The sequence below is a fragment of the Geotrypetes seraphini genome, chromosome 5 (assembly GCF_902459505.1).
Source record: "Geotrypetes seraphini chromosome 5, aGeoSer1.1, whole genome shotgun sequence".
Taxonomy (NCBI): Eukaryota; Metazoa; Chordata; class Amphibia; order Gymnophiona; family Dermophiidae; genus Geotrypetes; species Geotrypetes seraphini.
In genome coordinates this window covers 53,271,172-53,288,786 of record NC_047088.1, presented here as the reverse complement: position 1 = coordinate 53,288,786, position 17,615 = coordinate 53,271,172, and the positions used below count along the sequence as shown (strand labels likewise).

The 17,615-nt window shown below is 42.3% G+C and overlaps 1 protein-coding gene across 7 annotated transcripts in view; it reads left to right on the top strand.

Moving 5' to 3' along the window:
* Positions 1 to 17,615, top strand: part of RPS6KA6 (ribosomal protein S6 kinase A6) — a 247,171-nt gene that overhangs the window by 119,514 nt on the left and 110,042 nt on the right. For all 7 annotated transcript variants that reach the window (XM_033946594.1, XM_033946591.1, XM_033946590.1 and 4 more), the window contains one exon: positions 9,374 to 9,516. In XM_033946594.1, the coding sequence (XP_033802485.1) occupies positions 9,374 to 9,516 (143 nt within the window). The remainder of the gene's footprint in view (positions 1 to 9,373; positions 9,517 to 17,615) is intronic.

Genomic DNA, 17,615 nt, shown 5'->3' with positions numbered 1-17,615 from the left:
CCTTCCTGGTACATCCTGGGATACTGGAAGGGGGCCTAAGGCCCAGATTAGCTGAGGTGCTTAAGGCCTCTCCCAGGGGTAGGGCCTTAGACATCACTCCTGCTGATTTGGAAAAAAAAGGGTATGGAAGGTGTGGGGGGATCCTTCATGCAGGAGGGAGTAGGCATTCCTTCTGCCGATTTGGGAAAAAAAAAAGGTACAGGGTGTGTGGGGGTGTCGGGATGTGTGTGTGTCCAAGGCCAGTGTAGGATTCAGCAGGAGGTAGGATGGGGCACGGTGAGAGGGTGCAGCCTTTTATTTATTTTTATAATAAGCACAGCTATTGTGCTCACACAACACACACACATCCGTTTAAAAGAAAAGGTGGTTCAGCTGATCACGGCTGAGGAATCCCTATCACCTGAGGCAGCAGGACTCTCCAAAGCTGCCGATCGGTGGTTTTGGGAAGTCCTGCTGGTTCAATTGATTAAGGATTCCCTTGCTGCAATCAGCTGAACCAACCGCAGTAGCACGGCAAGCCTGACAGGAGGGATGGCGGTGGGGAGGACCTTTGCCTAGCGATTGCACTTCTGTGCAAGTGTCAGTCACAGTTCCTCCCCCTTTTATCAGGACTGCTCCACAGGAATAGCATGCATTTAATTTGCATGCTATTCATGCTGAGCATCACCCAATATGGAAAAATCACTCCCGCCACAGTAAATTTTACCGTGGTGCAGGAGTATTGTGCATTATGGTCTAAGTACTGTATTGGGAAATGAGCTTTCCTTAAGGGGAAGATCTGTTTGCACCTTTCTCTACATTAATGTTTCGGCATTCCTTGTCTTCCAGGCATGTCATAGCCCATATATTAGCAACTGTGGCCTGTAAAGTATGTTTTCAATGGCTGCGATCTTTGGATTGCATCATGGTACTGTTGGCTGTCTAGGTGACGCATGCACAAGTGCACACACACGTACACACGTTGGAGATGAGCCATACTCTGCATGCTTTCCCTACTTGTTCGCTTGTACTTTTATATAGCTACTCTGAATTCTACTGGATGTTTAGCACAGCTTAAAAGCACATTGTTCCCCATATATGAGCACCACTTTTTTATTTTTAAAAGGAGGGGGACTGTAGGGGTACTTTTTAACACAGCTGGGAAGAACCTCTTTATTGTCTACTAGCTGCCTCCCCAAGTACCTCTGTTAGTGACAGTGGTAAATAACTGTATAAATTCCAGGGAATTCTTTACCAAAAAAATCAAAATAATGCATGGCAAAATGATACAACATACAAGACAAAATAGCATTACAGTATTCTGGAAATATATGCAGGTACTTCAATATTTGGCTCTCAGTCAGCCCTAGCTCTCCAGTCCAGCATCTTCCTGTTGACCATGTGAACAGTACTGTTCAGTAGTACTGTAACAGAAATTCTGAGGTTATTGGCAGCCATTACCTATCAGTATTTTAGGTAGGTTTCCAGATGGCCACCAGGCTTCAGCTCTGCGAGCCTTTAATTTGCTGTTAGGCATTATCTCTATAAACTGTACCTAATAGTTAGAGCAGCAGATTGAGAACCAGGGAAGCCAGGGTTCATATTCCATTGATTATCCTTGAGATCTTGGACAAGTCACTTTAACTCTCCATTGCATCTGATGCAAAACTTTAAATTGTAAGCCCTCCAGAGACAGGAAAATGTCTACTGTACCTGAATGTAACTTGCCTTGAACTATTACTTGGGAAGCTGTGGTGTAAATCCCAAAACAAAATCCTAATACCAGGTATAATACAAAATACTACATGTCGCTCAGGACCTACAGAGCAATTCCAACATACCATAACTTCCATGAGTCACACAACAAGGACCTACTTAGGAAAAGACAGCACTATAGTGGGTGCTAGAATATCAATACACTTATTTGGAAAACTAAACAAGCCAGAAAAACAGGTCTCTTTCACACATGCAGAACACAGACCATTGTCCAGTTTAAAGTAACAACAAATTAAAAATAGAAATTAAATTAAATTCTTTTTTACCATTCAGTTTTCAATTTTCCTCTTTTCACTGTGTCTACCTACAATTTGCCATCTCTTTTCCTTACCCCTGCTTTCCTATTACATGTCCTATAATTCCCTCACTATCTTAGTATCTCTGTCTTCTTCCCCATCTGCTCTTTTCTTTTATCTCCCCTTCCATCCAGCATATTCCCTCTTTCTATACCCCCTTCTATCCAGTGTAGGCTCCCTCTCCTGCTCCCATCCAGCATCTGTCCCTCTCTTCTTCCCTTTTCCATTCAGTGTCTTCCCCTCTCTTTCTTCTCCCTGGAGTTGTGGAGTAGCCTAGTGGTTAGTGCAGTGACCTTAGAACCTAGGGAACTAGGTTTGATTCCCACTTCAGCTCCTTGGTGACTCTGGGCAAGTCATTTAACCTTCCATTGCCCTAGGTACAAAATAAATTCCATCAGCATCTGCCCCTTTCTCTCTTCCCCATCTGCCTGCCCTTTCTCTCTCTCATCCTCACTGACTGCGCAGTAGGGCTGAACAGCTGTGTGGCTATTTAGCCATACAGCTTAGATGGAACATTGCCCTATGCACATCATAGCTTCTGTAGTCCCTAAAGTATATTAGATTGCCTGGGGCTCATAGGAAATCATCTATCTGTTCGATACAACATACTGAATGTTGTACCACATTGAGAGAGTTACATTTGACTTTCTTGCTAAGCTTGTATTTGGATAGGCATGATCTTTGAAACTGTGTCAGTGTCAATTATATCTTTGGCTAGGTCTTGTTTTGAAAAGAAGATTGCACTAGAAGCAAAAACACACAGTAAAAACCTTTTTAGGTATATTAAAAGCAAGAAGTTGGGAAGAGAATCGGTGGGACCACTAGATGACCGAGGAATAAAAGGGACTCTCAGGGAAGACAAAGACATAGCAGAGAGACTGGAGGGTGGCCAATGTGGCACCGATTTTTAAAAAGGGTTCCAGAGGTGAAATTGTGGAATTGAAGCCTATCTGCTTGCTAATTGGCAGCAATAGGCACGAGTCTGAGGCTTTTTCCTCCTCCTTTAGAAAATCCTCCGTTATCTCTAACTAGTGTTGAATTTATTATCATTCACTTTAATTAAGCATTTTAGCCAAACGAAGGTTAAAATTGTTTCCTGAGTAAGAAGAGTGATACTGAGGTTTTCAAGGGTGGTGGAGATTTAAATAGTGGGGTTTCCCAGGGGGGTCTGTGCTGGGACCACTTCTTTTCAACATATTTAATCAATGATCTAGAGATAGGAATAACTAGTGAGATAAACAACTTTCTGTAATCAGCAAATTTAATTAAAGTTGTTAAATTGCAAGAGGACCTTGTGAGATTGGAAGACTAAGCATCAAAATGGCAGATGTTTAATGTGAACAAGTGCAAAGTGATGCATGTGGGAAAGAGGAACCCAAACTATAGCTATTTGATGGGTTCTGTGTTAGGAATCACTGCCTAGGAAAAGAATCTGGGTGTCATTGTTGAGGATATGTTGAAACCCTCAGCTCAGTATACGGCGGCTGCTAAGAAAGCAAATAGAATGTTAGGAATTATCAGGAAATGAATGGAAAACAAAGGTGATAAAGTTATAATGCTCTTGGATCGCTCTATGGTACGGCCGCACCTCAAATACTATGTGCAGTTCTGGTCATCATATTTGAAAAAAGATATAGCGGAATTAGAATAGGTACAGAGAAGGGCTTCCCTATGAGGAAAGGTCAAAGCGGTTAGGGCTCTTCAGCTTGGATAAGAGATGGCTCAGGGGTGATATGATAGAGGTTTATAAAATAATGAGTGAAGTGGAAAGGGTAGATATGAATAGCTTGTTCACTCTTTCCAAAAATACTAGGACTAGGGCAGGGTTTCTCAACTTCTTCTAACCAAGTACCCTCTATGTCTAACAAATATCAACCGAGTATCCCTGCCCAAGCTTAGCCCCTGACCCCACCCCCATAATAATAGTACTAATTATAGTACTAATTGTAATGCAATTTCTTACATTCATTTTTCATATACACACAATATCATCTTATTAGCAATACATAATGGCAACCACAAAATTAAAAAACAAAAAGCACACTATATGCAGAGAAAATGTTAATTATCATTTATATTCATTTTTTTTTCAAAGAGGTCAAAGCAGATGACTTTAAAATATGCAATGTCACCTCAGGAACAGCTACAAAAAAATAGACAAATATTGTGCAAAATATAGACAGCAGATATAAATTATCAAAACTGACACATTTTGATCACTAAATTGAAAATAAAATAATTTTCCCTACCTTTGTTGTCTGGTGATTTTATAAGTCTCTGGTTGCAATTCCTTCTGACTGTGCATCCAACATTTCTTTCTTTCTGCCTTCTGCATATTCCTCTCCTCAGACCTCATTCCCTTCCCCCAACCAACATCTCTCTTTGTCCCTCCATGAGTACGACAGGAGAATGGGACTTGGGTGTGATTGTATGGATGATCTTAAGGTGGTCAAACAGGTTGAAAAGGTGACAGCGAAAGCTAGAAGGATGCTAGGTTGCATAGGGAAGAGGTATGGCCAGTAGGAAAAAGGAGGTATTGTTGCCCCTATATAAGACTTTGGTGAGACCTCATTTAGAATATTGTGTACAATTCTGGAGGGCCATACCTTCAAAAAATATATAAAAAGGATGAAGTCGGTCCAGAGGAAGGCTACTAAAATGGTGCGTGGTCTTGGTCATAAGGCGTATGGGGACAGATTTAAAGATCTCAATCTGTATAATTTGGAGGAAAGGCAGGAGAGGGGAGATATGATCCAGACTTTTAAATACCTGCATAATGTAAATGCGCATGAGTCGAGTCTCTTTCATTTGAAAGGAAACTCTGCAATGAGAGGGCATAGGATGAAGTTAAGAGGTGATGGGCTCCGGAGTGATCTAAGGAAATACTTTTTTATAGAAAGGGTGGTAGATGCATGGAACAGTGTCCCCAGAAGAGGTGGTGGAGACGGTGACTGTCTGAATTTCAAGAGGCCCTGGGATAGGCACATGGGATCTCTCAGAGAGAGAAAGAGATAATGGTTCTTCGGATGGGCAGACTAGATGGGCCATTTGGCCTTTATCTGCCATCATGTTTCTATGTTTTCTTCCTCTCTCCTCCACCCCCATTGGCAACATGTCTCCCTCTTTCTTTTACTGTCCAACTGTCTTTCTGTCATTCCCTCCCTTATTGCAAAGGGAGTGGGGAAAGGGAGAGAGAGAAAGATTCAGGGTGCATATCTCCTACCCCCTCTACTGCCACATCCAACATTTCTCCCTCTCTCATCCCCCATATCATATGCAGCATCACTGTCCATTAGCCCCATGCCCAACATTTCTCCTTCTATCACCCCTCTCCAGCAAATGCCACTTTCCATTCCCTCTACCACTTTGCCCAACATTCCACCCCCTTGCATCCCTTTCAATCTGTCCCACTGTTCCCTCTCCACAACCATATCCAACATTTCTCCCTCTCATCCTTCTCTTCCCCGTGCATCTCTACCTCACTTCTCTTTCTATATGCCCAACAATTTTCCTATTTCTTTCTTTCCCCATGTGCACCATCTCTTTCCCTCTCACACACTCATGCCCAACAATTCTCCTTTTCTATTCCCTTCCTCCATTCTGTGTCCCAAATTCATGCCCCTTCCTTCCTGCATCCTTTCCCCTCTTCCTTTTCCCCATGTGCATCTCCTCTCTCTATTTCTTTCCATTCCACTTTATCCATTTGTACCTCCTTCCTCTCTCTTCTTTTTCTCTTCATCCATGTGCAGATCTTCTCTCTCTCTTCAGTTCTGCTTCCATCCCCTCCATCCATGTGCATTTCCTCCTTTTTCTTCCCTTCTTCTCCATCCCTTAAGAAGCATATCCCTTCTCCTCTTCTTATCCATCAATGTCCAACATTTCTCCACACCCAGCCAACCAGCCAGCCTTACCAACTCTCTCCATTCCCCTGCATCCCTCAGTCCAACATCGCTCCCTCTTTCCTCCTTCCACTTCCGGCAAGTCCAGCATTTCTTCTCTAACCTTCCTCCTTCTGCCGCCCACCACTGCCATACCCACACAGGGCCTGACATTGGCACTAACTTCAACAAAGAGCCATCACGTCCACACACCCAGGAAGGTCCTGTCGGCTCTGCTCACTTTGACACGTTTGGACTTCACGAGCAGATAGACTCAAAGGCTCTGCATCAGTTAAGCTAGCGCCAGTGCCTTGTATAGACTCTGGACAGGGTGGCAGACGATGGAGAGCTTTCATCGCTTGAGTTAGCTTGATGTTACCCAGACTGTAGGGTCATCCCGGCTGACCCGGAAGGCTTCCCTCCAATGTCATCTCTGACATCGTAAGGAAGCCTTCCGGGTCAGATTTGGCAGAGGGGGGAATGCCTCTAGAGGAAGGGGGGCAGGAGACCCATGCTGCGTACCCCCCCCTCCCAAGCGGCTTGCGTTTCTCGTGTTGAGAAACTGTGGACTAGGGGACATGCGATGAAGCTGCTAAGTAGTAGATTGAAAACAAGCTAGAGAACATATTTCTTCACACAACGTGTAATTAAACTCTAGTCTGGAATTCATTACTGGAGAATGTGGTGAAATCAGTTAGCTTAGCGGGTTTTATAAAAGGTTTGGATAATTTCCTAAGAGAGAAGTTCATAGGCCATTATTGAGATGGCATGAGGAAATCCACTGCTTATTCCTAGGATAAGCAGCATAAAATCCATTTTGCTACTTGGGATCTAGCTAGATACTTGGCACCTGGGTTGGAAACAGGATACTGGCCTTGATGGACCTTCGGTCCATCCCAGTATTACTGCTGTTATGTTCTTATGCTGTATTTATCTGCTGTATTTTAATTGGCTCTTAATGAATGAGTCAGAGAGATTGTACCTTGAAGCATGTCCTGATAGGCATGCTGCAGGCAGCCACACTTTGTCTCTCCATCCTTCATACTATATTGTAGTTCCCTTTTATGCCACATTTTTGTAGCATGGGACTATCTGATATGAGCATACTTTGTGCTCTCTGCTTCCTTGTTCTAAAGCAGGGGTGTCAACGTCCCTCCTCGAGGCTGCAATCCAGTCGGGTTTTCAGGATTTCCCCAATGAATATGCATGAGATATATTTGCATGCACTGCTTTCATTGTATGCTAATAGATCTCATGCATATTCATTGGGGAAATCCTGAAAACCCAACTGGATTGCGGCCCTTGAGGAGGGACTTTGACACCCCTGTTCTAAATGGTAAATACAATGAACCTCATAGCAATCATTCCTTCTAGTTTCATATTTCATTGCAGGATCTAGAGGCGAAGTCATGGTGACTAGTCATCTTCTGGGTTATATTACAAGGCCAGTGTAATGTGTAACCTTTTCTCTTTAGTAATTGTAGACTATACAACTGGTAAATGCCTATCAGAAATTACAGTCCCTTGGGCCTACTTCATAAAAGCTAAACACCTTCAAAGATAAGGCAGCATTAGTGAAACCATAGCATACTTACAAATTATAACTACAATGGGGAATTCTTTGAAGGTAGGACTATCAGTAACACATAAATAAGTTAGGAGGACAAGTTCTTGGAACTCAGGACTTCTGAATTACCAGAAACAGGCAGTTTGGTGACCAAAATCTATGCTTCCACACGCTCAAAAATTTAGCATTTTCTCATCATCTAGCTAAGTGTTTTGTTTAAATATCCATATCAGTTGATTTTACTATAATGGTTCTTATTGAAGAAACCCTGTATTTAGCGTAATCTCTTGGGATTAGCTAAAGCTGAATAGATATTCCCTGTCCTCAGTAGATTTAAAAGTTCCCTTGTGCATAGGAAAATTGAGTCAAACAAGGGACATCCAAGTTGGGAGATTACCTGAAAAGCTGACATTGTACAAAGGCTTGCAAAATTTTTGATGTTTTAAATACGTACAAAATGTGTAGATAAACAAATGTATTTGCAGCCAAATATACCACAGCCATTTCAGACATTCCAAGTCACACGCATATGAACCTCTTCAGCTCACATGCTTCAGGTGCCTGAACTCAAGACATTGTCTCTCTTCACCATGTGATGTCACCTGCATTGCTCTATCTCCTCCTACTGCATTTCAGGATTTGGTATCACTTTCCCGTCCCTAATACTACCACAAAACACTCTCCTCCCATTTCCTGCAATGTAATCCTTTCTGGCTGCCAGCAGCATCAGTACTGTAAGCATGCTGCCTTTGACCTGCCCCAGAAGCCTGTCTGTTGCAAACTTCCTCTTCCTGCATAGGCAGAACGCTGTAGACAGAAGACTTCTGAGGAGGTCAAAGGCAGTGTGCTTACAGCGCTGAAGCTGCCAGCAGCCAGAAAGAATTACAGTGCAGGGCGGGGGTGGGAAGTCTGGCAGCGGGGAAAGGCGAGCAATAGCAAACTACAAAGACCTCTTGAAAGGCCTTTTAAAACATGTTTCTGACTTGTGAAGTTAAATGCTTGTTTTACAGGATTTTACATTGTTTAAATGGTTCCTAAAATTGGTAGTTGAATTTAATAAGCACTAAATCCCTTCTAAGGAAATTTCAATAGAAGTGAGACCTTGCCATATCCTGGAGTGGAGTAGCAGCCTAATAGTTAGTGTAGCAGCCTGAGAACCAGGGGGAACTAGTTTCAATTCCCACTGCAGCTCCTTGTGACTCTGAACAAGTCACTTAATCCCGCACTGCACCAGGTTCAAAATAAATACCTGTGTATAATATGTAAACCACTTTGATTGTAACCATAGAAAGGCAGTATATCAAGTCCCATCCCCTTTCTCTTTCCCTGTTCAAAATCCAAGAATGATTCTGTCCCTTAATGTAGTTTATCCCCTTTTGTATGTGGGGTGGGGGACTTAAAATTATCATTCTTGGTTGAGAAAAAGAATGGAAGGCAGAAATTCTGACTCATGGTTACTGTGCTTTAGAATTCAGTTAACTTTAGCATGATTACAGTTTATGTGAATTAAAAGGTTAGGATTATTAGGATCAAAGCATAGCTCTAGCCCAGGGATCTCAAAGTCCCTCCTTGAGGGCCGCAATCCAGTCGGGTTTTCAGGATTTCCCCAGTGAATATGCATTGAAAGCAGTGCATGCACATAGATCTCATGCATATTCATTGGGGAAATCCTGAAAACCCAACTGGATTGCAGCCCTCAAGGAGGGACTTTGAGACCCCTGATCTAGCCAATGTATTTCTGTTATTTCATCATATCATTATTAAATATCTGAGAGCAAAGTAGCTGCTACTTAGTTTTTCAGTGACTGATGGAACATTATATATTGAAAATGTTGATTATTAGATGCATTTTTATAATGCAGTTATTTTTTTTATAGACTTTGGATTAAGCAAGGAATCAGTAGACCAAGAAAAGAAGGCTTACTCATTTTGTGGCACAGTAGAATACATGGCTCCAGAAGTGGTAAACAGACGTGGCCACACACAGAGTGCAGATTGGTGGTCGTTTGGTGTACTTATGGTATGTTGCAGTGCCTGTCTCCTCTTTTTCCATACAAGTATAGTTTGTATTCTCAAAGATTACCAGTATTAACTAATATAACTGGATTAAATTGTAAACAATGCTATAAATATATTCTAATAAAGTCTCCAGTGAGCACCGGATCATTTTCAATCCAGCTAAGTGGCTACTAAAAGTTTATAGCATGCATACGGTATATACTTGAATATAAACCGACCCAAATATAAACTGAGGCAACCTTTCCCCCCCCCCCCAAAAGGAAGAAAAAAGGTTGACTCAAATATAAACGAGGGGGGAGGGGTTAATATTCAAGTATAGTGCCTTACCTTGCCCTGTCCTGCCAGGCTCTGCATGCACCCTGTTCCCCCTCCTTCCCCTGCCAGTCTCTGCACCCAGTCCCTCTCACTCCCTTCCCTGCCAGTCTCTGTACCCTGTCCCCCTCCCTCCCAATGCCTTGCAGGCCTCCACTTGGCCTGCTGTAAGTCCTGGTGGTCCAGCAGTGGGCCAGGACAGCAGCCAATCAGCTAGTCGCCCTGCATGAATAGGAGCGAAGGAAAGTCACTGGACCACCAGGGGGAGGCGGGAGGGAGGTAAAAATTCATAAAAAGGAACACCGGGGAGGGAGGTAAAAGTTAGTAGACTCAGCCAGACAGGAGATATAAGGGATCTCTCCTGTCCCGGCCCCCTGCTGGACCACCAGGTTTCACAGCAGGCCCAGCAGAGGCCTGCAACAGATTCAGGAGGGACTTGGTCAGTGCTGACCCAAATATAAACCGAGGACCCCATTTTTGGGCCCAAAATCTCAGTTTATATTCGAGTATATACAGTAAGCTGAAATGTGGAAAGTTTGAAGGATTTTTAAGCCTTAGAGCTTTTTTGCTAATATCCATAAAGATAAAGTAGAGGAGTTTTTACTGACCAATGATAGCTCTGATCACAGAGGACGAAATTCATTACTTGCTTTCCAGAGAGCACTTGAGATTTTTCCTCCTCCTCTTAAATTTTAACAAAAAAGGAAAAAAGAAGAAAAACCAATATTCTTATTGAAGGGGAATAGAGTTTCATTATTCATTATTATTAGAGTATATTTATTGCATTCTCAAAAGAAAAATCTAGATTATGATGCACCCATTTTAAATATAATTTTACATAAGTAATTTACATTTTGCTTTGAAACAGAAACATGAGGCAGATAAAGGCAAAATGACCCATCCAGTCTGCCCATTTGCACCATCTGCTATCTCCCGTTCCTAAAAGATCTCACATGCCTGACCCATGCTTTCTTGAATTCAGACAGTCTTTGTCTCCACCACCTCTACCGGGAAATTGTTCCATGCATCTACTATCCTTTCTGTAAAAAAGTATTTCCTTAGATTACTCATGAGCCTATCACCTCTTAACTTCATTCCATGCCCTCTCACTCTAGAGTTTCCTGTAAATTGAAAGAGACTCGCCTCATGCGTATTTACGTCATGTATGTATGTAAACGTCTTTATCATATCTCCCATCTCCTGCCTTTCCTCCAAAGTATATGAGTACATATTGAGATCTTTAACTCTGTCCTCTACACATTATGATGTACACCACTGACCATTTTAGTAGCCTTCCTCTGGCTGACTCCATCCTGTTTATATCTTTTTTGAAGGTACGGTCTCCAGAATTGTCTCACACAATATTCTAAATGAAGTCTCATCAAAGTTTTATGCAGGGGCATCGATGCCTCTTTTTCCTACTGGCCATTCCTCTCCCTATGCATCCAAGCATTTTTCTAGCTTTTGCCGTCGCTTTTTCTTTTTTTTTAAAAATTTATTTCTTTTTTTTAAATTTATTTATTTGCCGTCGCTTTTTCAACCTGTTTGCCCACCTTAGATCATCACATACTATCAAACCTGCACTTCTTTCATTCACAAAAGTTCTTTATCCCTTAAAATGTACTGTTCCCTCAGATTAAGCTGCCAAATTTCAGACCATTCTTCAAGCTTCACTAGGTCCTTCCTCATGTTTTCCACACCATCAGGGGTGTCTACTCTATTGCAGATTTTGGTATCATCCACAAAGAGGCAAATCTTACCAGACAACCCTTCAGCAATATCGCTTACAAATATTTAAAAAAAACAGGTCAAAGAACCAAACTTTGAGGCACACCTCTGGTAGTATTCCTTTCCTCAGAGTGATCTTCATTGACCACTACCCTCTGTCACCTTCTGCTCAACTAGTTCCTGACCCAGTCCGTTATTTGGAGACCATACTGAGGGCACTCAGTTTATTTATTAGATGTTTGTGTGGAACACAATGGAAGGATTTGCTAAAATCTAAATACACCACAATGTAGAGGGCTCCCTTTATCCAATTCTCTGGCCACCCAGTCAAAGAAATTGATCAGATATGTCTGAGAAGATTGACACTAATTGAGTAAGGGAAGTACGTTTTTCCACAGCATTCATGCAAAGAAAAAGAAATCAAGCAAAGGATAATTTGGAAATTATCTTCCTACCTAAGCCCATCTCTCCTCTTTCCCTGTTCTCTATTCTTTGAGCAATGCCCTCATCCTCCCTGTCTTGTCTCGCAACCTTGGGGTAATGTTTATATTTATTGTGTACTTGATACCCCGCTGAGTGTCAAAAGTCACAACAGCTTACAAAACAAACAATTTATATTAAAAGAAAAGGAATGCCAGATTAAGAAAGTAAAGTAAAACAATCACACTGGAAATCCATTCAAAACTATATAAAAATAAACTTCATATCTAAAATAACTTGCTGCAGTTCTCCAGCCAATACTTCAAATCAAGCTGTTATGAGTCTTCAGTCTATGGAAACATTGAAAGCTCTTTGAAAGTAAAATGCTTTTAAAAGTGATTTAAATCTAGGAAATGAAAGTTTTGCACTTATGTGTGGTGGAAGATTGTTCCAGAGAAATGGGGAGATGAAAAAATAGGCAGCAGCAAGGGTGGATTCATAACGGGCTAATATGGATGGTGGAAGAACTAATCTGTTAGAATCTAGGGAGCACAGTGCTTGTGCTGGTGTGTAAGGAATAGTAATTAAAGCTAGATATGATGGTTGGCCTATATGTAAAACTTTAAAGGTGAGAGATAATATTTTGAAAAAGCACCTGTACTGAAAGCTAGTGTTGACGAATCAACAGTTGAGAAACGTGGTCATAGAGTTTAGCTTTGCAGAGAAATCTAGCTGCAGATTTCTGCAATGTTTGAAGACCGTGTAAACTAACAGAAGAAATACCACAATATGCTAAGTTACAGTAGTCAGTCCTAGAAAGGACAAATGCATGTAGAAGAGTATGTAAAGCCTGAGAGTCTAAAAAAGAACTAATGGATCGAATATGTCTCAACCAATAGAACCCTTTTTTAAGCAATTGGGAGTCCTGGTTATTGAAAGATAAAGAAGAATCAAATAGACCAATGAAACAAATTAACAGTGTGAGGGGGAGCTGAAACAGACTCCAAAATAGTATCTGTAGCTTTTCTTCTTCCCCATATCCCTCAGGAAGATGGGCTGAAAGCTTAGCTTCCCATATTGCAGAGCCTGGCCCAATTCAAGCAGGATTGAACTAAGAAAAGAGGAAGTGCTGGCTATCCCCAAAACAGTATGCTTGGGAAGCACTGCCAGAACCAAACCCAGCCAATTCTGTTCCAGGTTTTGAGCTTCTCTTTTGGATTAAGGTTGAGGGGATTTTAAGAGCTCACAACAGGCACAAGGAGAGAGGAGAATGAGAAAGGCATGTCAAGCTCCTTCTCTGTCAGTATTCAAATCCATACTCAAAGCCCACTTCTGTGATGCTGCTTTCAATTCCAAATTCTAACCCACCTGTAATTCCCCCATCTGAGCTCTGTGTATAGATGCACCTTCTTGTCTAGTTTGTCTGTCTCTTTTGAGAAGGGACTGTCTCTTCTATGTTTTGATGTACAGCACTGTCTAGTAGCACTATAGAAATGATAACTAGCAGCAGTAGTAGTAGCAGCAGCAGTAGAAATTATGCATTCTTTGAAGTCACTTTATAACCTAGTTTACCCCATGCATAGCTGGGCACATATACATCCCCACAACTATAAAATGCTAAGCCATTCATATAAGACCATACCCAGAAGTGGTGTCTGTCAACAAACAGGATAGCCATGTGCATATTAGCATTTGGTGTTCCTTTTAGTGCAAGGATTTTGGAGGCTCCTGCTTACACCATAAATCTCAACATTCTTACCTACCTCAGTTGACAGCAATGCTGCTGATGTCTCATTCATTGCGGTAACCTAGCTGTCTTCTGATCCACATAGCTTAGAAGAGATAGTTATAATAGTATTGCATCAAAGATAGGAACTTAACAGCACCATTGGGGGAAAGGGTTTTGCATTTATTACAGCCATTTTTTGGTATTTGCACATACCAACACAACGCTCTTCCCTGCCCCTATTTAGAAATTGTCTCCTAGTATCACACCAATCTCCTGCCTATCTTGTTATGAAGGAAAGAAAACTAAACTGTTCTTCCAGTGCAATAAGTGAGACATTCTAGACCAGTGTTTCTCAACTTGGTCCTGGTGTACCCCCTTGCCAGTCAGGTTTTCAGGATAGCCATAATGAATATGCATGAAATAAATTTTCACATAATGAAGGCAGTGTATGCAAAGTAGGTTTATACATATTCATTGTGGATATCCTGAAAACCTGAATTGCAAGAGGGTATTCCAGGACTGAGTTGAGAAACACTGTTCTAGAGAGTAGGGTTATTTCCGTATAGCCGTGTTCTGCTGCGGAAAGAATCCGCTCCAGATTTTTCACTCTGCCTGTGTTATACTTCACTGGGCTCTCCAGCTTCACCTTTAGTTGTTTCCTTCTGCATGCGTGCCTGCAGGATGTTTGTTCTGCTCTCCCCATTTTATTATTTTAATGCAATGTAATTTAGTCTCCTTTTCGGGTATTTTAGTGCTGGAGCATTTTTGAAGTTCTGTTTGCTTGAGAATTCACAGACTTCAGTCTTTAGCTGACAGGTCGATCCCTCTGGGTACCTGTTAGCCAGTCTGCATAGTTTCTCTGGAGCTCAGGGCTATCACTAAGGTGGTGTTACCTGTTAATCAGGGGTCGAGTGCAGGCTGTTAAGCACCCTTAGGAGTCTTGGTGGGGTCTCGAAGGGTGCCGGCTGCGTCGTCAGGCTTCCGCCTGTCCCAGTGTGCGTCCATTGGCCTGCAGGAGTGGAGGTGCAGGCAGACATAGGGTTTGACTGGCAGCCTGAAAATCAGCTTTGCAGAAGCATTCCCAGCATTGTGGCAGTGATGTATCTTATCCAGCTACTGTGAGAGAACTGAAAGCAGGCTGCAGCATTGATCTTGTCTGGTCACAGTGAATAAATCAGGGGAGGTTGGAAAAGTGGTGTTTTGAAGGTTTCTGGATGTTCCCCCTCCTGAAAAATCCTAAAATTGCTGTTTTTACTGTTTGGGAAGTGTAAAAAATATTGCAATTTTAGCATGAATTTTTTGACATCTTGCATTTTTAGTGATCTTTTTTCTAAAGTTCCCTGCGTCTTCAAAACTGGAAATTTTGTCTGGAAATCTGCTGGGATGGAGTCTTTAGATTCTCCCCATGTGGATTCTTGCCAGAATTGTGCAAATGTAGCATTTTTAGAGCATCCTTATGCCATGTAGCGCAGCTGGGGGGAGCTACAGTGCCCAACTTAGCTTCTTTCCTGCTGAGCTCCCCTACTCCCAAATGCTCAGCTAGCCCAACAGGGGTGGCCGTTGTTGTTTTCAGGGCTTGGCACAGTTGATGCTTCCATCAGCCAGGCTGCGGACCCTCTGCAGCCAAAGAAACTCAAATGCAAGGCTTCTAAGAGTGACTTTCCACCCCAGGAGCCGGACACTTTTTCTAAATTTATCAAATTTTTGTGGTCAGAGTTTCATATCAAGTTTTCACCCCCTGAACAGTCTCAATCCGCCTCTGCAGCGTCTTAGTGGCATGGTGCCTCTGAACATGGCCTGCTGTGGCTTTTGTGCTACTTGATCCTGATCTGGGGGGCTCAGATGCTAATATTTCCCTTACTGATCACTTGTTTGCAGGTACAACACTTTCTACAGTGGGAGATCAGGGGCTTTATGCTGGATCTGCAGATCCCTCTGCGGTCTTAGATCCTGTAGATGATCCTACTGTCTTGTGCTTATTTAAGTCTGCGGCCCTGCCAGACCTCATTTCTGAGTCATTGCAGGAGTTGAATTTAGTCACTCAGCCGACTATGCTATGTTGTATTCTCGCAGTCAGCTACCTTTCCTTGGCACCCTGATATGAGTATTCTGATCTTGGAGCAGTTTGAGTCTCTGGAGGGTTCTCTGAAAATTGCTAGAGCTATGTCCTGCTTGTAACCTGTGGCACAGGAGTGTCAACAGCTTTTGGGTCAGCCCAGGGTGGATTCTTTGGTGGCACAGGTGACTAATGGCACCTCTCTCCCCAGTGAGGGTGGTGGTGTGATAAAAGACATGCAGGGCTGCTCTGTGGATGTGGTCCTCAAGAGACTTTTTGATGCAGCTACTTTAGGTATCAAGGCTGCTTCGGTGATATCGTTTGTGGCATGCACCTGTCTCGCTCGACTACGGACCCTGGAGAGTGAGACAGTGGATCCCCCCCTCCTCAACTTCTGTTGACTGGGACAGATTATATGGCAGATGCATTTTATGATCAAATGAGAGTTTTGGCAAAGGTGTCGGCGTACTCCATCTCTGCCTGCTGAATGCTGTGGGTTTGCCAATGGGCTGGTGATTCCAGTTCCAAGGCTACTTTGGCTAGGCTGCCTTTTAAGGGACAGTTATTGTTTGGCAAAGGTCTGGACGACCTTATGGATTCGTTGATGAACCATCGCCCTAAGACTCTGCCCGATTTGTAGACAAAGATCTTTTAGGGGTTCTGGATGCTCTTAATTTTCATGGCTCAAGGTTTTCCAGACTGTATGCAAATGCCATATCGTAGAGATTTTCCCAGGGCTCCTGATGATGATACACTGGCTACAGGCATTCCCAGCCTTCCACCTCTGCACCCTCTTCCAGAAAGGCTCAATGACACCAGGCTGACGGATACTCCTCTTCGGATAGGGGGCCGGCTCTCAACACTTCTTGACATTATTTGGAATTTGCTTGACCCCTAACAAATTGGTTTGTGGAATATCCTTCAGGTCTCCCGGACAAAGCGCTTAGGGTTCAAGCTGCTGTTCAGCACTTGCTGGGTATTCAAGCTATAGAGCCAGTACCACCCGACCTCTCAGTCTCAGGCAGATACTCCATTTACTTTATCGTGTCAAAGAAAGGCTCAGAAGATTGGAGGCCTATTCTGGATCTTCAGCACGTGAATGCAGCTCTCAAGATTCCTCAATTCCGAATGGAGGCCATGCATTCGGTTATCGCCAAGTTTCCAAGTTTTATTAAAATTTGTTATTTCACTTATCCATTTTCTAAGTGGTTTACAGAGATAAAATTATACATAAAAAAATAATGGAGTAATATAGAACGAAAGTCGTTAACAGACAATATACATGTACAAATAGACATTACTGAATAACAGCAGTTACAAGGTGGTAAAAGGGAAGAAATGCAGTTTTTAATAGGATAGGGAGACATAAAGGATAACACATATAGGAGGGGGGAATTACGTCTGTGGTAGATGATAGGTATTTAGCTTTTATAGGTCAAATGCATCTTTAAATAAGAAGGTTTTTAGATTTGATTTGAATCTTTCAAGGTTGCTGCAATGGTCCCAGGAGAGTTTCTTGCCTCCCTGGATCTCACGGAAATAATAATAACTTTATTTTCTATACCGCTAACACCCAAAAAGTTCTAGGCGGTTCACAAAATAAGAAGAATGAACATTCCAGTGATAATACAAAGCACTTTAAAAGGCACAGTACAATATTCCAATAATAAAAATACAGAATGAAGACTATAACATAGTCAATCAGGTAACAAATTTCTTGAACAAATAGGTCTTAACTAATTTTCTAAAAGTGCAATAAGATGCAGACTGTTGAATCACATCGTATAACCATACTTGAACTTTACCTGTTTGAAAAGCCAAAGATCGGTCAAAAAACTTTTTACAACGGCAGTTT